Here is a 22,514-nt window from a genome sequence, read left to right on the forward strand (position 1 = left end):
AAACTACCTAATTGTGTTGTTACTGGTGGATCCGTCTATTAGAAGAGGAAAGTACCCTAATTAGACGGAATTTCTTACGACCGCTTGTTTTAAAGACTTCTTGGGGATTGGGAAGCTCTACGAGTACCGTCGGTGGGAAACTAGATAATTGCAGTTTATTATTAGTTTTCGATTGATTTGATTGACTAACGGTTGTTGAACTTTGATTGCACCTAGTTTGTTTATGCTTGAGAATCTTCTCTTCTGATATAAGATTCACTCAAACTAGATCGAAGTATCGACGAGGATCTTTAGAATGTTTGTAGATCTAAAGACGTCTTGTGATAATCCATCGTTAACAGACTCCGTTCTGTGTGTGATTGATCACAAGAGATTCAAGTTGATTGTGTGCAGGTGTTTATTAAAGATCTAAGAAGATTTACAGACAAAGAAGATTTCTTATTTGAGTTTATAATCTTTGGGGTGCACAAAAATTGATCGGCTGGAGATCCAACTGTAATCGGTTTATCTTTGTGATAACCTTGATTGATTGGTTGAGAAGATCGGCATCAATACAATTCTTTGTGATTCAAAGTATTGATTGCATAGTCTAGAAAATTACTTTGGTAGTTGTTAATAGATTGATATAAGAACCTGACAGATGAGTTTATTGGGATAAACGGAAGAGCCTTTTGTCAAACTCATATCACGTTGTTTGAAAAGAGTTGTTACCGAACAGATTTGTTGTCCCTTTACTGTTTGGAATACAAACCAAAGGAATTATTCCAAGTGCGTGACTATTGCAAGTTGGAGGCGCAGGGATACAAACGGAACTAGGTGAACTATAGGTTTAGTTTCTTGGTCTCAACTATACGAAGTTGGTTTAGATTTTATATAGCGGCTTAATCATGAGAGTATTCAATTCTGGACAAGGTCCCGGGGTTTTTCTGCATTTGCGGTTTCCTCGTTAACAAAATCTTATTGTGTCTTTTACTTTTCTATTTCCGCAATTATAATTGTTTTTATTATAATTTGAAGTAAAATACAGAAAAGTTAATTCCTAATTACTTGATAGCAATCCTATTGTGTTTGGTTAAGTCCGAACCTATTATTAAGTTGTAACACCCCGTGTTTTTAGTATGGCGCATGCCAAAAGATGCTTCATGGCTTGATATGAAGCTTCATTCAAAGCTTCCGTTGCTTGGCAAGAGGTAGATTGTCTTAAGTCCAACATTGTGCCAAAATGGCGCATTACGAGTGACATTTGGCCAAGAGCCAAATCTCGCATCATCATGATGCATTAGGCCAGTTTGGTAGGTGGCCTTGAGCTTGCAGCGTAATCATTGCGCATTACGAAAGTTATTGGCCTAGAGCTAATATCGCACAATCATTATGCAGTACGGAAGAACGAGTGTTGCGTGATCATTGTGCATCAGGCCAGAGAGGGCTGTCAGACGAATGTCGCGCAATCATTGCACGCAATCATTGCGATAGTGAAGCAGGCATGTCATTTTTTTCCCTAACTAACTTGTACAAATTCCATTAAGACATATATAGGGAGGGTAGTCGGTTGAAGGTGCATATGCGCACTATGTGCCAAGTAAGCTTCATAGCTTAGCCGGAAGAGTATAAATGATGTCTAAGGATCATTTATAGTAACGTAGCCTTGCGAAGAGGGAATTTGATGCTTAGGAATCACTATGCCATGCCGCGGACCAGGTGATGCATAATCATTGTGCATCTTCACGGAACGGCCTATACGGACTAGGCCATTACCATTTTTGCTAGGCCACGGTCTTGCAAACGAGTTGGTTAAGCTTATGTCCCTTTGAGGATGAACTACGGTCTGTTGTTGATCCCTTTAGAGTAGGGAAGGGTACGTAGGCAGACGCAATGAGTTGCAGCATTGCCGGTCCATCACGTTGGCCAATCATATCGTTTAAGCTCGGTAGTTCGATGCAAGAGATGATTGCGTCCATACTTGATGAGGCTTGGTTGCATGCCAGCAAGTGGATGCTCATACTTCCTATCAAGCTACGTAGAGTTGGTAATTGAGATAAGGTAGGGAATGGCAAGGGCTTAGTGTGGCATATGCCATAGTCCAAGGCTTACGCCTGGATAAGACTTGGCGTTATGACGTTTGGTCAGCTAGATAGGAAATTCAGTGATGAATTCCCTACATTGAGGAAGAGTTAAAGATGCATGCAATATGCATAAGCGTTGGACTTATGGCCCATGACCCTTTAGCAGAAAAGGGTAAGTTTGGAACGGTGTGGAAGCTAAGTTAGCGACATCATGCTCCACGATCATGCTTTCAAGGGAAAATGGACGTGCATTTGCCTAGATTTAAGGCCCGGATCGTAGCATCAAAATGGCGCATCGGGGAAGTTACGGCCTGCGGGGCAACGCGCCAAAGGCGTAATTTTCCGGTCCGTCATAGTTGGTATCAGAGCAAGTTCCGAGATAACTCTGCGGACTGTGAGTAATGGACTCGTCAAGCGAGTATTTTCCTTAATGGAAACTTAAAGTTGGAGAGTAGGACAACTTTTACGCGGAAAGAGTTTGTAACTGCTCTTCCAGTTACTATGCGAATCGAGTTGAGCTTGTACACGTGTTGTGAGTTTGCCTGGCCTAAGTGGCACCCCACTTACGAGTGGATATACGGAAGACCGTATGGGACGGCGGGTAGACAATGGGACGTATCATCCCCACACATTGGAAACTGGCCAATGGTGTGCGTTGTCAGGTCCGGCTAACATCCCACTTACGAGTGGAAACCTGGATGACCGTCAGGGACGGTGGGAAACTGGAAACTGTTCCACACAGTACTGCGCAAAAATGTTGTCATTTCGATGACATCTTCAACCTTGTGAACTTTAGGGATTCTTGGGTGGTGGTATGGGACGCCATCTAGGATACCTGGTCGAGATATCCTCTTGGCATTGGCAAATTGCGATTCTTTATATTGTTGTGGGCACTTTTGGATTCCTGGGCAGGTGGTATAGGACATGTGCTCAGAAGGTCTAAATTATTGTTCATGACAACTTGAAGAAACCCATGATTTCTGAGCATCTGATATGAGACTTTTGCTCAGCAAATCCAAACTGAAGACATTGTCCACAATAGTTTTTTTTGTTTTGAATTTCGGGGACAAAATTCTTTACAGGGGTGAAGAGTGTAGCACCCCGTGTTTTTAGCATGACGCATGCTAAAAGATGCGCCATGGCTTGAGATGAAGCTTCATTCAAAGCTTCCGTTGCTTGGCAAGAGGTAGATTGTCTTAAGGCCAATACCGCGCCAAAATGGTGCATTATGAGTGACATTTGGCCAAGAGCCAAATCTCGCATCATCATGATGCATTAGGCCAGTTGGGTAGGTGGCCTTGAGCTTGCAGCGTAATCATTGCGCATTAAGAAAGTTTATTGGCCTTGAGCCAATATCTCACAATCATTGTGCAGTACGGCAGAACGAGTGTTACGTGATCATTGTGCATCAGTCCAGAGAGGGATGGCGGACGAATGTTGCGCAATCATTGTGCGCAATCATTTCACGCAATCATTGCGATGAATAGTGAAGCAGGCATATCATTTTGGTCCCTAATTCTAACTTGTAGAAATTCCATTAAGACATATATAAGGAGGGGTAGTCGGTTGAAGGTGCATTTGCGGACTATGTGCCAAGTAAGCTTCATAGCTTAGACGGAAGAGTATAAATAATGCCTAAGACTCATTTATAGTTGCGTAGCCTTGCGAAGAGGGCATCACTATGCCATGCAGCGGACCCGGTGATGCATAATCATTGTGCATCTTCACGGAACGGCCTATACGAACTAGGCCATTACCATTTTTTCTAGGTTACGACCTTGCAAACGAGTTGGTTAAGATTATGTCCCTTCGAGGATGAACTACAGTCTGTGCTTGATCTCTTTAGAGTAGAGAAGGGTACGTAGGCATCCGCAATGAGTTGCAGCATTGCCGGTCCAGCACGTTGGCCACTCATATCATCTAAGCTCGGTAGTTCGATGCAAGAGATGATTGCGGCCATGCTTGATGAGGCTTGGTTGCATGCCAGCAAGTGGATGCTCATACTTCATATCAAGCTACGTAGAGTTGGTAATGGAGATAAGGTAGGGAATGACAAGGGCCTAGTGCGGCCTATGCCATAGTCCAAGGCTTACGCCTGGATAAGACTTTGCGTTATGACGGTTGGTCAGCTAGATAGGAAATTCAGTGATGAATTACCTACATTGAGACATATCTGGAGATGCATGCAATATGCATTAGCGTTGGCCTTATGGCCCATGACCCTTTAACAAACAAGGATAAGTTTGGAACGGTGTGGAAGCTAAGTTAGCGACATCATGCTCCACGAGCATGCTTGCAAGGGCAAATGGACGTGCATTTTCCTATCTTTAAGGCCTGGATCGTAGAATCAAAATGGCGCATCGGGGAAGTTACGGCCTGCGGGGCAACGCGCCAAAGGAGTAATTTTCCGGTCCGTCACATAAGTAATCATACTTCTTTGTTGTATTGTCTCGATCTTGTATCTATAGTCAATCACACAAGTTATCTTGTTGTCGTAGTGTCTCGATCTCGTATCCATAGACGATCACACGAAGTGTGAACCGATTAGTTGTATTGTCTAGACTCCTTCCATAGATAATAACTTTCAAAGAAAGGACTTATAGGTGGAAAAGATTTAGATTGAGGTATATTTGGGTACCCTCGTCTTTTTAAAAATCATTGTCGCGGAGGTATTTGATGTAAGGTTCCCTCCAGTCCCCAGTGTGGTGGATTGTTAGAGCTTCCAAATGATGAGGAGGTGTTTGACAATTGGGACAATATCCTTGCAAACTTCTCGACTTTGATTCCATGGATGGTCAATAATACCCGAGTCTTTGGAGTCTCCTGTAAATCGTCACCACCAACGTATGTTCGCGTATTTCCTCATGTATGCGTTTGAGTTGCTTGTTCGCTTCTTTGTCTCCGAGGCATCGTGACAAAGATCCATCAGGGTTGCGATAATATAATGCCCCATGTAACAAAAAAAAGTTTTTTAATTCTTTGAGGCTGATTATCACTTCTGTAAGAGAGCTGCTCGATTCGTGAATGATAGGTTCCCTCCAGTCACTTGTTTGAGCATCTTCAATTTGAGTAAGCCAGGTGGATGATACAGAACATCTTTTTACAGTGATAGGCTTCTCCGCTCCTTCAAATTGTAGTTTGGAAGAAAGAGTTACCATACAGTCAGCATGCCTATTGTTGGCACGACCAGTAAGGATGATTGTTGCATCAGAAAAATGGGGTAATAGTCGTTGTGCTTCAGCTCTTAATAGAGCAACTGTTAATTCTTTGATAGAGTATACACCATTCATCTGATTGACCAATATCTTTGAGTCTCCTCTTATCTCCAGGTGCATTTCCCCTGCTTGCTTGGCTAAGGATAATCCTAACAAGAAAGATTTGTATTCTGTTGAATTATTAGTGCAGTGGAAATACAGCTTGAAGGAGTGTGAGAAGACTTCACTGGACAGGGATACCAACACCACACCCCGTTCTGCCAGTATCATTGCTAGGAATAACGGACCCATTAAAGTACAATAACCATCTTTCTTCTTTAATGAGTGAAATTTATGGAAACTCACCCGACATATATTCATGTAGCATTGTGATGTCTTCCCATGGAAAGGCAACAAGTAAGTATGCAACTTCTTGGTCCTTGATTGCTTTGGGTGAGACACACGCTATGTCGAACTCTGACATCTGAAGCAACCATTTTGCAGGTCTCCCTATCATGACTGGCTTTGGTAGTAAGAATTTTACAGGATCAACTTTAGCGACGAGTACAACTCTGTTGGACAGTAAATAATTTCTGAACTTTTGGATCGCATGAACCAGTGCTAGGCATGCTCTTTCATCTTTAGGGTACCGGAGTTCAGCATCTCTCATCGTACGGCTAAAGTAGTAGGTCAGACGTTCGACACCTTCTTCGTCTTTTTGAGCAAGGAGAGCCCCGACAGAAACATCACTGGAAGATGTGTATAGTATCAACGGTCTTCCTTGCACCGGAGATCTCATGACAACGGGTGATAATAGTATCTGCTGGATCTTTTGAAAAGCATCTTGTTGGACAGTAGTCCATACAAAATTTGCTCTCTTCTTCAGTAGAGGAGTGAACGAAGCAATAAGTTGAGCCAATCCTGGAATAAAACGTCGGATGTAATTTACCTTTCCCATAAATCTCTGAAGCACTTTCACATTACGTGGAGGAAGCATGGTGGTAATAACTTTTGTCTTGTCTGGGTTGACTTTGATCCCTTCTGCAGTGACTTGGAATCCTAGAAACTTCCCAGAAGAAACACCAAATGCACATTTCATAGGTTTCATCTTCAATTTTCATTATCTGCATCTTTCGAAAACTTGCCTCAGAACATCCAGGTGGGATGCCCGAGTCTTCGATTTCACCACCACATCATCGACATAGTCTTCCACTTACTTATGCATCATGTCGTGAAATATTGCAGTCATGACTCCTTGATAGGTGGCACCTGCATTCTTCAATCCAAAAGGCATCACAATGTAGTGAAAATTCCCAATGGGGGTTCGGAATGCAGTTTTGTTGGCATCGTGCTCGTACATCTTGATTTAGTTGTATCGGCTGTAACCATTCATGAATGAGAACATGTCTTGACCACTGTTTGCATCAACAAGCATATCAATGTTGGGTAAAGGAAAGTCATCCTTCGGGAAACATTTATTCAAGTTCCTGAAATCTACACAACATCTGATCTGACCATTCTTCTTGTTGACTGGGACAATGTTTGCCAGCCACGTCGGGTGTTGAATGGGTTTGATGAATCCAGCTGCTAGTAGTCTCTGAACTTCAACTTTAATTTGCTCCTCAACTTCATGCCTGAACTGCCTGGGCGGTTGTTTGACAGGTTTGGAGCCGGGGGTTATGTGTAAGTGATGCTTGACCAATTTGTCATCCATACCGGGCATTTCCTCGTACGTCCAAGCAAAGATATCTTGATACTCCTTCAGTAGGTTTATCAATCATGTTCGTTCCTATGATGACAGTACAAAACTGATCAAGATTGTCCTTGGATTTTTCTTTGTTCCGATGTTGATTGTTTCAAGATCATCAGTAGTGGAGTCAGTGCCATCTTGCAATTTTCGTGGAGCATCCTGAATTTCTTCCTCAGGCGATCATTCGTTCTGACATTCTTCTTCGGGGCAGAGAGTCTTTTCATCGACCTCCCCTGTTAATTTATAATCTCTGCATCGGAGGTAAATAACCCTTCGTTCCGCGTCATAGCTGGTTATAAAGTGATATCCCTTCTTAGTGTGATCATGAGTCAAGCCCTGATCCTGGTGGCGCTTGAGTGGTGTAGCAGGTGACTTGGAGGATCTTATTTCGACCATTGAAGATGATGGTTTGTCAGCTTTCTCGATGGATTTCCATCCTGGGAGTGGAGTGTTGTAGATCTTGCTTGGAGGATCGGGGATGCTTTTTTGAGATTCGAGGAACTCAGCATCATAGGCTGGAGCATAAGGAGATGATGAAGCTGCGATGCGAATAATCTTTTTGTTGAGAAGAGCCTTCATACATTGATGGTACGTTGAGGGAATAACCTTGTTATCATGGAGCAACGGTCGTCCGAGTATCATATGATAGTTAGGTTCTTTCTCAATTACGTGAAATTTGACAGTTGATTGAATTCGTCCCACTTTCAGGTCTACATATGCATACCCGTATGTACGGGTCTGGCTTCCTTCGAAACCCGTCATCAAGATGGGATGACGAACAATCTTTCTTTGTGGGACCTTGGTTGTTCTAAGAGTCTTGAGAGAAATAAGGTTGCTAGAAGCACCTATATCGACGAGAGCTCTCCTGAATTCAGAGTCCTTGATAAAACCAGTTACATACAAGGCTCGGTTATATCCTTTTTCCGCCATTATGTCTTCTTCACTGAAAGTGATATTGTTGATCGAATGTTCAGACATCATGGATATTTCCTCGACTGCTAGAGACGACGGAATTAGTTGCATGTTAGATGATATTTGGTTGAGTGAAATAAAAACGTATTCGTACGTTGATCTTTGAAGAAGTGCAGGAGTTCACAGAGTGTCACGATCAGGTGTGTGACTTCTTGCTCCACCGGCTTCTCATAAGTAGTTAAACTGTTGGTTTGATGACGAGCATCAGTAGTAGATTCCGGACGTTCCACCACTTCGGCTCCCAAAAGTCTTGTCAAATCCACCATGCAGGTGAATAGGTTATTGATTGATCCTTTCAATCAATTTACATTTTTTGCCAAATTTTTTTGCCTCCGTGCCAGTTCAGCCAATGATGGAATTTCTCCATCGAATGCATCGATAAAGAGGAAGGGAGTAGCAAAGTAGGAATGATGAATATTACCAGAGTCGTTCGAATGAACATGAGGGGTGCCACCGTTCGTAAGGCACTGACCAGAATCTGGGGTAGTTGAATCAGACCTAAGACCGACCATTTTTGTGAAAATTGAGATTGCAACCGAGAGATTAATCTCCCATTGTGGTCGCCAATCTGTTGATAGGGAAAAACGATTTACTTTTTTTTTTAGGAAAGTGAAGACATGACCATGCGGAAAAGACTCCTCAACCGAGCAAATTGCTTAACCTCAAACAAATGCACTGCACGGGAGTACTTTGAGTTCGAGAGGTCAATCTGTAGGACTCCGACCTAAACCAAGAAATGGCCGTTCCATAGTCAATTCGGTCATAAAACGGGAAGAGGGTCGATCTGTAGGAGGGAAGATGAGAAGTGTGTGATATCAATGGTGATCAAGGATCATGAATGTGTTATAGGTTTTTGTAAATGAACTGCTGGGTTCGAATAAGTTTGAATTTTGCTTAATTGAGAGTGATTGTTCAGATGAGAATTCCTGCGGTAATTTCCGTATATCTGAGATTGTTCAGTTGTCCTTTAGTCGTGAATTCAGAGACTTATTTATATTGCCAGAGTGTAGACACATAGATCTCCAGTAAGTGTGACGGTTGCTCGAGTGAAAGAGTGGGAAAGTGAGAAATCGTGGTTAAACCAGTTCCAGGTCGTGCGGATACTTTATTGATCGTCCACCCACTAATTTGCTAACTCCCTCAATTGCTTGCACGACTTACTCACATTTATCATCGTGAATGAACGCACGTGCCTCAGGCCTCCACACCAAAACCCTAATTAATATCCCTCATGTGATGTGATTAATGTCTCATGAGCGTGAAGTATGCAAGGCAGACATGTATTTAATTAGTCAGTAATTGACTTGACTAGACGATGAGTCTAAGTTTTGTGGAATCGAGCATGATTGACGAATGCTCTATGATACATGAATTGAATATGTTTGCTGAGACATATGTTGATAATTGAATCAACATGATGAATATTGATAGCCTGAGAAAATATTGCTCGATTGATGAATTTTCAAACATTGATAATTGAATAATATTACTAGTCCCGTCTGAGCAAATATTACTCATTTGATGGATTACTGAATATTGATAGTCTGAGCGAATATTGCTCGTTTAAATAATTATTGTTAACATGACAAAATAAAATATTAATTTAAAATATTGGCAGCTGGATCGAATATTATATGATTAATCAAGATATTGATTATTGGACCAACATAAGTTTATTAGTACTTGAACTTGCTCAGAATTATGATTTGCAGAACATTCAGTTCAAAACCCTAATTTTGATCGATTGTTGATCAATTGATGATTTTCTGAAAATCAATCACTGAGTGAAAGAGGGACCGGCTACATGGGAGGATAGTCGACCATGTAACGTCCAGATGCTCGAGTGAGAATGTACCAAAGTCATTTGTAGACCAGTTGGTGAAAAGATGATTAAATGTTGGTTTAGTCATTTAATGAAATAATGCTCGTCTGAGCATTAGGCAATAAAACCTAATTATGGAGAGATGAGGGACCGACCAAGGGGTATGAAACCGGCCCTTGGTGGTCTAGGTACCAGCTGATGGTCGGTTGAACAAGTTCCAAGTTGGTTGGAAAGAGTTGGAACCCAATAAAGAGTAATTAGGTCAAAGTTGTTAAAGTATGTGGGACCGGCTCCTTGCACGCCTAAGGGCATGCCCTTGTCACCATAGTGTCCGTATCTCAATTATGAGAATTTTAGTACTTTCTGGTGCGCGTTCGAGCAATATTTTGGATTTTCAGAAGAGTTTGACCTTTGACTGAAACTCTCGATTTTGCTCGAATAAACAAGTAAAACTTTGCTCGTGCGGCCAAAAAAGTATAAAAATAATAATATTAAAATTTACGTGAGAAGCCTAGTCGGTCGTGACCATTTGACTTTTTGGCTTTGACCGTTTGAGTAATATTTGAGAAAATATGGAAAACCAGGGTTGTTGCTTAAACAGAGAAGTTTCATGAGATAAAGGAAATAATAATAATAATAAAATAAGGGATCATAAGGTGTGGGACCGGCCACGGATAGGGCATGGACGGCTAGATAGTAGGCCCGGTCCCGTGACACCTTTCCTTATTTTTAATTATTTTTCATTATGTGAAGGAAATATGGCGAAACCGAGAGTTTTGCTCAAACGAGAGAGTTTGCTCAAATGAAAGAGTTTTCATGAGATTAGGAAAAATAATAAAATAAAATAAAGTAAAATAAAATAGAAGGAAGAGGCGTGGAACCGACCACGGCGTCATGACCGGCCGGCCGGCGGGCCTGGTTCCCTTAGGCGCCTCTTTATTATTTTATTATTATTATTTTTCTTCCCTATTTTGCATAGGTTTCCTCGTTCGTCCATATTTTTGAGTGCTCGTTCGTGCGCTCCGGTGTTCGTTTGTGCATTATTGCTAACTACACTTACACCATTTTCTCGGGGCTTACTCGGTGGTGGCTTAGATGCCCGATCAGTGAATACTACTAATTCATGGAATTCAGCTAAGAATCAGCCATGAAACAGAGTAATGAAATAAATTGAGTATCTATTACTAATCCATGGAATTCAGCTGAGAGTCAGCCATGGAACAAAGTAATGAGATAAATAGATTATTTTCTAGAAATTCAATTGATGAATGACACTCTAGAATTAATCGATGAATTGCTCAAACATGTGGTATGTCTAGGAGCGAGTTTATTCGAGAATCGAGATATGAGATAATAGAAGCATCATACTCGTTCTGAATATTGGTGGTGTATAGTCAGGGAACAAAAAACAGTGTGACGTCCTGAAGACGTTAGCGCTTTATACTAGCATGCAATATGTCTAGGCGCCATCTAATCGTTAAGAGATTCTATACACGTTCTCTCTACATAGTCAGGGAACAACAAATAGTGTAACGTCCAGAAGACGTTAACGCTTTATACTAGCATGCAATATGTCTAGGAGCCGTCCAATCATTTCGATTCTATGTAGAGGTGATGATGAAATGTGTGAACCATCGAAAGCTCAGCTAAGAGGCTTTTTGGGAAACATATCCATCATAAATCTGAGAGGATATTCGCTCAGTCAGAGATCATGAAATAGTTCACGGATCACAAAATATGAGTTTCACTGATTTTACAATTTTAGTCTTTGTCAGAAAATCCACCATCAACAACGTGATATTATTGTTATCAATTTCGACTAGTTGAGTGATCAATTGATGAGTGCGAAAATATCAATGGTCACTAACTCCACGTTTTCATGAGGTGCAAAAGATAACTATTTAGAAGCTTTAAATTCTTTATTATCAATTCACACGACAAGAGAGAAAAAGAAAACAATATTGGAAAACCATGGAAACCTAGATTAGTCTATGAACAAATTAATCAATTCAATTTGAATTAATCCTTCAGATAGAAAGTACAAGCAATAGTGCAATACAAGCAAATATAGAGAAAGGAGACAAACAAAAATCACTATACTCAATTATCTTGGATAAAAAGAATTACGATACATGTACAGGCGTATTAAAGCTTGTGATCCTAGAGATCACAAATTCCTCTTTCCTTTCTTCGTTGTTTCCTATCTATTTCCCTTCCACGATTTTATCACAGTTAAGGGAGTAAAGAACATGTACCTAGATATTTTTTTTTTTAAATTGGCCCCCTCCCATTTGTGGCCTCAAGCAAGGCTTTCCTTGTTTTAGTGGGAGGGCCGGCCCTGGTCATAGTGTTCCTTTCTTTAAATCTCTTTGTAATTCAGTATCTTGGATACAAGTACATCGGCCATTCGACACGGTCAAAAAAGTTTTTAGATTTGTTCCTGATTCCTTATTTAGGATATAAGCACATCGTCCAAAGCAATCAAGATCAAATTTTTAAGAGAGATTATTAAGAGAGGTTATCATCCTAATACAATCACTTTCAATACACTGATGAAAGGGTTGTGTACCAAGAATGATATTGAACCTGCCTTTAAAGTGTTTGCTAAAATGATTCAGACAGGTATTCAACCTGATGCTTTTACCTGTAAATTCTTATACCTGACCAGTTGTTGCAAGATGCAATGCAAGAGAACTGTTTAATGAGATTTCAAATAAAGGATTAGTTAGTTCCTAATGATAATTAGTCTCTCTTGTAACAGGATGTTCTTGGAGGCTATCAAGTTAATCATCAAAATGGAAGAGAAAGGTTGTTTACCAGATTCTAGAACATATGATTTTATCATCAAGGGTTTCCTTACTTCGCAATGTCTTCGCAAGATGCCAGAAAGAAAATTTGTACCTTGTGATTCTGTTATTTCTTTGTTAATAAACACTCTCTCGACAGATGAGCTAAAAAATTCTGTAGCTCAATCAGGTATGAACATATATGTATGAATATATGGTGTCTCTTGGTTTCATATACTTTCCAGTTTCATTAAATGGCAATAAGTATATCCGTTTGCCTGAAAGATTGTTTTGTATTTGTAGAGAATTTGCAGTGCTCAGATCTTATGGTGACAAATATGCTTGGACATTGAAGGTTGGCCTCATTGTTTGGTTCTACATCTCAACTCGCATACACTGATCAGAGAGTTTTATGCACCACTGAACCCAACTAATATATGGCTAAATTATATTGAAGAACGCATGGTATGTCATTTTAAAACAAGCAATTTCTTCTTTTTTAAAGATGGGATATTATTTAAGGAAAGTGTTAGTTCTTTAAGAGTATTACAGCTAGGGGAGGAAGGTACTGGAAAACAGAAGTAACATGACCATGTAAATGGTGTTTCAGATAAAAATAAGATAACCTTTACATAGATGGTTGTTTCCAACGAGCTTCTTATCTCTTAAATCATTTGCTTTTTGGCTAACGTTTACAGAGTCTAATCTTTGACTTTAGTTTTACGATGTCTAATTTTTAACTTATTGTAGCTTAGAAAAGGAATGGTTAGTTTATTTTTCTCTCTTCTGCAAACTACTTATTGGGTACTAATCCGATAAAATTTCTAATTACATGTCTACTTTGGTATTGGTAATTTGGTAGTTTTTTCTCATATTGGATATCCGCTGTACCGTGGTTTTGGTTCTAGTACAGATGAATGTTCCATGGCTCTCATCAGTTCTCACAAATTTTCTATTTCAGCGAGGCTTACGTCTTTGAAAGTTTTATTTATTTTCATCTTTAATAAAATCATGTGGTCTTATTTTGTATTTTTTGTTGTAATCCTTTTCAGGTTCTTCAAATGAGTGCAGTGAATTATGAACTTCTGGCAGTCGGACTTTTACGGATCCCCAGCTTAAGGAAAGTTTTGACAAGATATTTCTATAGAAACAGAAGAAGCTCATTCTGAAATCCATCATTAATTCAGGTTAGATTTCTTATAATCTCTTAAAATGAAGTGCTTGATCTACCTTTTTTTTTTCCTATAAGAAGTGCTTGATCTACTTAATATTAATCTTTATGTCTGCTAACTTGAATTAAGAAATGGTATCTCAATCTGAATATAGAAAGATTACACCTACAAAAAAAATAGTACAAGTTCTTTGATAAATGATTTTTTTTTTGTTAGTGAGATTGTTCATTGTTGTGCCTAGACCAGATTTTGTACTCCATCATTTCACTTGTCATCTTAGCTTTGATGGGAGAGCACACGGGATTTTGTTGTTATACATATAATACCTATTCCACACTGGAACATGATTGCAGTTGAGCTAAAAAATATGGTTCATGCTGTACTCAAGAAGAGCCGAATTACATTACAGCTAACATAACTTAGCCAGACATGCTACACTTGTATGATATATTTTCACAGTTAGCAAACCACCATTTATTTAGGAGTACATTAGTATTGGATTACATATATAAGTTCATGACACTACTGGTAGTAATAACTAAATTTTGTTTAGTTAGTGAAATCAAGCCTTAACATTGGTTTTCTTAACTTCTTGCTTTGGTGGAGTTTATGGACCTATTTGACAAGGTCAAGCCTATTTTGATTGAAGAAAAAAATAAAAATTCAAGGCCAAGCCTCTGCCCAAGAAGAGGAAAGCCTAGATAGATTATTTCTGTTAGAGTTTTTGGTAGCTAGTTAGTTTTCTAGTCAAGATGTTTCTTGGTTGCAGGCAAGAGTTGGTGTTTAAAAAGTTTTTCTGAGTTTTTGGTAGCTAGTTAGTTTTCTAGTCAAGATGTTTCTTGAAATAAAGTCTTTAGCTAAGTTTAGAAATCTAGTTATGAAAATTATCGAGTATTCTCAAGTTTTAAGTGTTTTATCTGTGTGCTTAAGTTCAGACGTAGTGCTAAGCTTGTTTAGTATTTCCCTGTATGGGAAATTTAAGAGGTAATTTTAATGGAGGTAAAACTACAGAATGACAAGAGACAACGAGAGATGGATGATAATCTGGCTAATCTGTATACAATAATCAAAGCAAGAGAGCAGCTCAAAAAAGCTTACGTACATGATATAATGCCGTCATCGGTGTACGGACCCGAGAGTTTAAAAGTGATTGCAAAATTCAACTTTTAATCTTGTGGGTGAAATCCCCTTTATTGAGTGTTTTACTGAAATCTGTAAACTAGATGGTCCTACTGCTCTTTTTTAATCTAATTTCATCTGGCGACTGGAACAGCTGCCATTCCTGCCATTTATGAGCATCAAACAGCTGCTGGTGCATCTTCTACTTTTCAGTTGAAATTGTAGCAGAGTGTGTGCAGTTTTTCATTACTAAACAGAAGATTATGGTTGCCTTTGATCAACTATATCCAATACTCAGAAACTGAACGTGGTTGTTGTTCACCTGTCAGGGTCTCTCAACAAGCTCACCATATTGCACCTGATTTTAAGATGGACCGTGTTTCAAGACTGGGAACGTGCTGCTGACAAAGTGGCAGAACAACAACATAGGCAACTTCATTTTGATCTTGAATCACCCTACAATTTGCTCGCCAAATTCTGGCATCTGATCCATTCATGTAAGCTCCTGTTTTTTTTGTTTTTTTTTTCTTTTCTTTTTTTCTCGTTGTGTAAAGTGTACTTCCTCCTTATTTTGATTATCTTCAGTATAAGCTTGTAATTTGGAGAATTATACTCTCTGTGTTTCTGCAAAAGTGTTACTTTTTAGGTTAAAATGAAAAACTGATAGTAACACCTTTGCGGAAACAAAGGTAATACAATATTTTTGATTGTTTTATTCCCATCTAGAGTGCCACTTGTATTTACTAGAAAAAGTGCGGTTAAATTTTACAAGAAAATCTTATCTATGAGCAAGACATTTTGACATTCACATCAAAGCAAACTAGTCACTCAAGCTGACGAATGCATCTGCATCATGATCTCCAATACTTCCGTCCTGATTTGAAATTCTTTGGGCTTTGCAATAATAGCAGACAAAAAAGGTGGTCCAAAATGGCGGTGGCCCTGAGTAGCATTAGCTTTTATACAGTCGGTTCCTAAGATGAAAAGACATAATTGTTGTTCATAATTTTCCTCAAAAGAAAAGCAAGAATCATGGCGGACACTGGATCCATGATATCTCCCCATGTAGTCATCTTTCCATTTCCAGTACAAGGCCATATCAACTCCATGCTCAAATTAGCTGAGGTTCTATGTCTATCAGGAATTAATGTGACATTCGTCAACACCCAACAGAACCACTCACGTCTCAGTAATTTCGGCGATGTTCAATATCGTTTTGGTCGTTTTCCAGGTTTTTTCGAATCCATTCCAGATGGTCTTTCTGCTGATCAACCTCACTCTACTGGTTTCCGTAATTCCCAGGATTTGGTTGGTATGCTCCACCGGCTGAAAAATGTTATAAGACCAGGTTTCCGAGAGTTACTAACTTGTAATCGCTTGAAAATTGATTCCCGGGGTCCAGTTTCATGCATCATAGCAGACGGTATTTTGGGTTTTGCCATTGATATTGCAGAAGAGCTGGGTATTCCATCCATTTCTTTTCGGACCATCAGTGCTTGTTGTAGCTGGATTTATTTTTGTTTGCCAAAGCTTATAGAAAATGGTGACATAGCATTCAAAGGTATCGTTTTAGTTTTCAATTTTTTCTCAGTTAATTGTGGTGATGACTATAGTACTGACAGCGGCACGGTCGGTTCTTGCAGACGAAAGATATGGATCAACAGATAAAGAATGTGCCAGAGATGGAAAGCTTTCTTCGGTGTCGAGACCTACCAAGTTTCTGTAGAGCTAAGGATCTAAACCATCCTAGTCTAGATTTTGTAATTTCTGAAACATTTTATTCAACTAGAGCCACAGCTCACCTGCTTAACACATTTGATGTTGAAGCTCCAATCATCTCACAATTGAGATCTTACTGGCCTAACCTATACACAGTTGGACCTCTGAATGCCCTGTTGAATACCCTTAGAAGTAGGACTGCTAATTCTCCTCATTCTTCTTCTTCTTCAAAGTCTGTTTCCTCAAATGCTAGTTTGTATAAAGAAGATAGAAGTTGCATGACGTGGCTAGATAAACAGCCAGAGAAATCTGTAGTCTATGTAAGCTTTGGTAGCATTGCGATGGTGAGCCGGGAACAATGGCTGGAGATTTGGTATGGCCTAGTCAATAGTGGTCACAGATTCTTGTGGGTTAAACGTCCGGATTCGCTTCTTGCCGAGGAGAGTCATATAATACAGGCGGAGGCGAAGCTGATTGAGGCAACAAAAGAGAGAGGTTACACGGTGGAATGGGCGCCACAAGAGGAGGTGTTGAACCATCCATGTGTTGGTGGATTTTTTACTCACAGCGGATGGAATTCTACACTGGAAAATATGGTTGCTGGAGTACCCATGGTTTGCTGGCCACATTTGGCTGATCAGCAGATTAACAGCAGGTACGTGAGCGAAGTATGGAAAATTGGAATGGACATGAAAGATAACTGGAACAGATTAACTGTAGAGATATTGATTCGGGATATGATGGATGTTAAGAGAGATGAGTTGATGAAATCAACTGCCAAGGTCGCAGAGATGGCACGACAGTATTAGCCGCGACGGATCCTCATACCGCAACTATGAGGCGTTGCTCGAATTCATAAGGAAATCGTGTTAAGCACTTAAGCTTTGCTATTCCCCAAGCACACATCCAATAATGTACTCTATAATAATGTTCTCTTTGCGGGTGCCACTGTAGTATAGTGGTAAAGTCATTGAACAGTGATTCTAGTAACCTGAGTTCGAAAGTCGTTAATAAGGCTGGGTCTTATATGCCGGCCCTTCGTTGACAAAGTTCAATAGAATAGCCATGTCACATTTTGGAGGAGGCAAGGTGTTGCAAATTCCAATTCAATTCAAAAGTTCAAAATGCGCCGAGTCTTTGTAAAAATGGTGATATAGCGCGTACGCTGAACAGTGACAAACGACAGAGCGATTTTCTCTGGTTCAAATGTCAGTTTCCTCATTATAGAATAACATTAGAACATGATAATTGTGCTCGGGTCATTTTACAAAGACTACCTCAAAGCAGGATCACATTCAAGCAACTTTATTTAGTAAATTAAAAAAGCACTAATAGAGAAATGTATAGAGGAATTTACTGGAAACCACATATGAACGAGAGTTTGGCTTTCGATCAGTACGTACCAGCCTCAAAATGGCATTTAACAAAGATCGGGATGATGCATTTGGTTTCTTTTGCACTGTAATTGAAAATCCATTAAATTCAACCTATTATTACTAGTCCGTTATTCCATGATGAAACCGGCCAACATTAATTGGATTTTAACAACAAGGTAGTTTGATCTTGAAATATCTTCCATGCTGCAATTATGTGGTTTTCTTCGGTTAACGGGGCTCCAACCACGAATCGAAGAATGTACTTGCCAGATAAAACCTGTTTAAAATCAAGTGGAAAACGGTAAGTTTTTGGTATAATGAACTTACCGAAAACTGAACCTTGTATCACATACCAAAAAGAAACCCTGGAAGGAAGATTCAAGGTTTATAGAGCTTGCTTACGGTATGTGATATGAAGATTTTTCCCGTTGAGTTTACAGAATCTAATAAGTCCTGGTTTAGTTTATTGCCACAATCTTGATCATCATGGGCAGGAAGAAGGCGGAAACAAACAAGTGCAAATACACAAGGGACGACAATCTATAAAAATGACAGGAAAACACAAATGATTGATGAAAACCAGAAATAATATCTCTTTAATGAAATTTAAGGCGATCCATATATTAAGCCCTGATAATAGTGGCAGAATCCAGGAGAAGAATGACACTACTATGACAAAATTGTAAATTGTAAGAGTTGGATTACCTCAAATCTCGAATCAGCAGCAACAAGATCTTCAAAATGTATGGCCAGTTTAATATGATTTCTTATGTAACATTGTAGGTTCTCCAAACCATATAATCGCAACACCATCCATAGTTTTAGTGACCTATAAGATAGCTCCACATTAGGTGATCGGTTACTGTATTTCTGACTTTTACTTAAATGAGCAATGACATGACGCGCAGGTTAAATAAGCATGAACTTGTCAAAGAAAGAATTTTAACCGAAATCGCCGTCCAAGAGGAATTTGCCAGTCTTTAAAATCCAATACCATGTTTGCTTCTGAAGCCTACAAAATAATATCAGCAACTTCTTAAGATTATACCATCCTTGGGAATTGCAAACATAAATATTATGAGGGTTTATAATAGATAAAAAAAAACTTACCTTATTCTTCAAATACTCTGGTTTTGTAGAAAGGGATTGAATCAAAGCACTGCGGTCCTATTAACCATGCCACGGCTTAAAATGCCACCACTGTATCACGAATCTATAACTGTACATACATTTGAATAAAAAAACATAGATGACAAGGCATACCTTGACCCAAAGAGGTGAACAATCAAAATTTGTAAGAAACCATTTGTGTGCATTCATGTTAAATGAGTCCGCTTCCTCCACACCATCCAAATAATGGCGGTATTCTGGACATATACAAGCGCTTCCAGCATATGCAGCATCAATGTGGAACCACAGCTCATTATCCTATCAAGAACATATGAAATAGCACATACTTTAAAATATTAGCTAAATCCCAAAAGTTTATAGAAGATTTAGAATCAAGGTGTATCCACTTGAAGTCTTGATTATATTTCTTTTGAGCATATCACTGCTAGGTTTTCTGAGAACAATACATTATGTTAAAAATGTTACCTTGGCTACTTTTCCCAAAGAAGACAAGGGATCCACTGCTGTGGAGGAAGTTGTACCAACCTGACAATTGACACATTCCAGTTTTCCATCAATGAATAAGATTAACCGAAGGACAATCTTGCCAAGACTCTTAAGGTTTTATTCCTCTTACTGTGCTAGATAGGAAAAAGGGTATTAGACCGGCTGCAATGTCCTTGGAGATTTCTTCACGAAGTACGTCAGGGGATAGTGCATAATTAGTAGAAGAATCTGTTTTCACCAGTCTACAATTCTCTGGATGAACCCCAGCAATCTATGTTGAAAGAAACATCTCAGAACAGTTACCTCCCTCTTTTTTAGGAGTATGCAACCTAACAAAAATTGCGAAGAAGAAAGTAATACAGTAGTTTAGCCTAAATACAAGACTGTCTTCCATTGATTCCATTCCAATCCGTACATTATCCTTTTTCTATCAAAATCCGATTTATACAAATGCTAAGGTAGCATAAAAGAAAGATAACTTCATGTAACTAGCTGTAGCCTTCATATGTTGCTAAAACTAGATATACAAAGAAAAAGTTATAAAAGGTACATACAAATATAAAAGTGCACTCAAAAATATTCTCAATATACCTGGCACGCCTTTTGCATGGATGCATGTGCTTGATCGGATGCATATGCAACAAGTTGGGGAAGAGAGGTTTTTCCAACCTTCTTCAACACCTTGTCACGTGCAGCAAGTAATGCTACTAGAACTGCTTCACTTGCTGTACCCTGAATCACCCCACCACCTTGCCCTGTGACATGATTGTAAGAAGGACAACCAAATGTGGTTTATACTGATGATATATTCAAACTGAAACTTGTATTTGTTGAATTCATTAGAGACTCTAAAGTAGTGACTTATGATTTTAAAATAACCATATAATGATATTTTTACTTGCATAGTAAAGTGAGATCGCTAATCATGATACCCCTCACCAAGGAAAGAAAACACTAGTCCTATATTCCTATCTCATAATAGCACTTACGTCATGAACTTAAACGCAGTAGTATCCTTTGGGCTATGCGGCATATGAGTATTATGATAATGAAATCTCAATTGGGAGTTCTTACCTGAAGAAAGTAAATGTTCAGGTAATTGCAGCATTTTCGCAAGCCAATCCAGTACAATGACTTCGAGTTCTGTTGCAGCAGGAGAAGTAACCCAGCTGAACCCAATAATGTTAAAACCAGCACTAAGCATTTCTCCTAAGAACCCAGCAGTGCTAGAATTAGAAGGAAAATACGCAAAATAACCGGGGCTTTGCCAATGTGTTACACCAGGTATAATCTTTGATTGAACATCTGTGCATAGTCGACCACAAAAAAATTAAGCAAAACATAAGGTCTTTACAAACAAAAATCGATTACAAAACCTATTGAAACATTTATTAAAGGGGATAACCATTTAGAGGAGATTACCAGCGAGTACATTTTCCAGTGACTCGGGATGATTCGGGGCAGAATCTGGTAAAAGCTTGCTTAGGTAACCAGGCTGCAGAGTAAGACATGGGAAATATGATCAAACACCTGGAAGACTAATAATGGTAAGACAGAAATTGATATTGATATCCTGATTAATACCTCAACTTGACTTAAAACAGGAAACGTCTCAAGGTTTTTATAATAATCAGCAATGAAATCCACCATTTTGTGAGCATTCTCTCTGAGTTGTTCAGCATCCATAGGTTTCAAACAATTAATCTCTCCATCTTGTTTTGATTCCATGGACTCAAAACCATTCTCCCTAATCAATATAAATATCCAATTCAAAATGATACATAAAATTCAAAACCCATTAAACCTAAAAAAAAAAATTAGAAAAAAAATTATACCATCTTCAATTTACACTACTGAAATAGATGAATCATAAAACAGTGCACTTACATTTTACCGAGAAGTAGAGAGGGAGAGATCGGTCTGATTGTATCCCACCCACTAGACTCAAGATTTAAACATGGCGCAAGCGCAACCCACCGACAGCATAAGACAACAGAGAGAAAAGGGAAAATTCAGGAGAGGATATAGAAATAAAATTTGCAAATAAAGTACCGCCATCTGTACACCCTAAAAGCCGCCGGTCAAATAGCAACAGTCAACTGGGAAGCACGGACACGGGACACGGACACGACACGGACACAGGGACCTCCAAAATTCAAAATCATCGGGACACAGCGTTCGGATTATGATGTGGTCGGGCCACATATATTTTGTATGTGGCCCCTCTTCATATTTTGACACGTACTTATATTAAAAACCTGCCCCTCTAAATCCCCGTAATTGTTTTATCTTTTTGAAAAAGATAGGAAGTTAAGACAAAAAGTTAGGTTATAAACTGTTTTGGAGAACAAAAAAATCATGTGCCACTATTTCAAGTATGTAGCCCGACCACATCGTAGCCACACCGGGGACACAAACACGTTTCTATATATATACTAATTAAATAATTTTTATATACTAAATCATAGTCTTATGGTATATCAAATACATTAATCACACAATTATATAAAGAAAAATCAATTTTATGCTGTTAGATTAGTCCATATGTAGAAAAACTAATTATTATACTAATTTCCATGACACAGTAGATTACCCAGCTAGTAAAATAGATTACAGATTTTTGCACATGCATCGTGCCGGTGTCCGAGCGCGTCGGACGGGGACGACACCAATACCGGTGTGTCCATGCTTCACAGCGCCTAACATTTACCAAAATATTCTCAATTAATTAGTATAATAAAAGTCATGTGATAAATGGAATATATGTGAATTTCTAATAAATATCTTTATTCTCTTCCTTTATTTACGAGATTGCCTCTTCTTGCTTTCCATAAGTAGAATATATCACAATAATCCTCCAAATTAGGGCTGGCAACGGATAAATATCCGCCGGATATTGGCAATACCGATAAGGTTAAGGTTAA

The 22,514-nt window shown here is 39.1% G+C and overlaps 2 protein-coding genes and 1 long non-coding RNA gene across 4 annotated transcripts; 2 read left to right on the top strand and 1 right to left on the bottom strand.

Annotated features, from left to right (window-relative positions):
* The first annotated feature begins 12,218 nt into the window (after positions 1-12,218).
* LOC113293799 lies at positions 12,219-15,594 on the top strand. Its single transcript, XR_003332579.1, has 5 exons — positions 12,219-12,423; positions 12,563-12,777; positions 12,891-13,052; positions 13,640-13,774; positions 15,208-15,594. It is a non-coding gene; the product is annotated as an uncharacterized LOC113293799 (long non-coding RNA).
* A 166-nt stretch (positions 15,595-15,760) lies between these two features.
* Positions 15,761-17,714, top strand: LOC113300402 (7-deoxyloganetic acid glucosyltransferase-like). 2 transcript variants are annotated; one of them, XM_026549627.1, is made up of 3 exons: positions 15,761-16,340; positions 16,405-16,439; positions 16,522-17,714. In XM_026549627.1, the coding sequence occupies exon 3, from the start codon at positions 16,531-16,533 to the stop codon at positions 17,404-17,406; it is 876 nt and encodes a 291-aa protein (XP_026405412.1). In that variant the 5' UTR covers positions 15,761-16,340; positions 16,405-16,439; positions 16,522-16,530; the 3' UTR covers positions 17,407-17,714. The 2 variants fall into 2 exon arrangements, with proteins under 2 accessions (XP_026405412.1, XP_026405411.1); XM_026549626.1 differs by having other exon boundaries at positions 15,766-16,439.
* Positions 17,715-17,871: 157 nt separating this feature from the next.
* On the bottom strand, positions 17,872-21,619 carry LOC113300401 (tyrosine decarboxylase 1-like). Its single transcript, XM_026549625.1, has 13 exons — positions 21,478-21,619; positions 21,175-21,337; positions 21,013-21,085; positions 20,665-20,895; positions 20,182-20,345; positions 19,721-19,861; positions 19,570-19,629; positions 19,237-19,401; positions 19,084-19,140; positions 18,921-18,985; positions 18,679-18,802; positions 18,376-18,513; positions 17,872-18,250 (listed from the first exon to the last, which is right to left on the bottom strand). Coding segments are annotated over exons 1-13 (1,506 nt in total). The 5' UTR covers positions 21,480-21,619; the 3' UTR covers positions 17,872-18,127.
* Between the last annotated feature and the right edge of the window lie 895 nt (positions 21,620-22,514).

Source organism: Papaver somniferum, chromosome 7, assembly GCF_003573695.1.
Source record: "Papaver somniferum cultivar HN1 chromosome 7, ASM357369v1, whole genome shotgun sequence".
Classification (NCBI taxonomy): domain Eukaryota; kingdom Viridiplantae; phylum Streptophyta; class Magnoliopsida; order Ranunculales; family Papaveraceae; genus Papaver; species Papaver somniferum.

What these genes read in the sequence shown, in the direction of transcription:
- LOC113300402 (XM_026549627.1), top strand. Translation starts at nt 16,531, where the DNA reads ATGGATCAACAGATAAAGAATGTGCCAGAGATGGAAAGCTTTCTTCGG.
- LOC113300401 (XM_026549625.1), bottom strand. An exon ending in CCATGCAAAAGGCGTGCCAG is followed by an intron (nt 19,862 to 20,181) that starts GTATATTGAGAA and finishes CTTTCAACATAG; the next exon opens with ATTGCTGGGGTTCATCCAGA. An exon ending in CTGCTGATTCGAGATTTGAG is followed by an intron (nt 18,514 to 18,678) that starts GTAATCCAACTC and finishes TCATTTTTATAG; the next exon opens with ATTGTCGTCCCTTGTGTATT.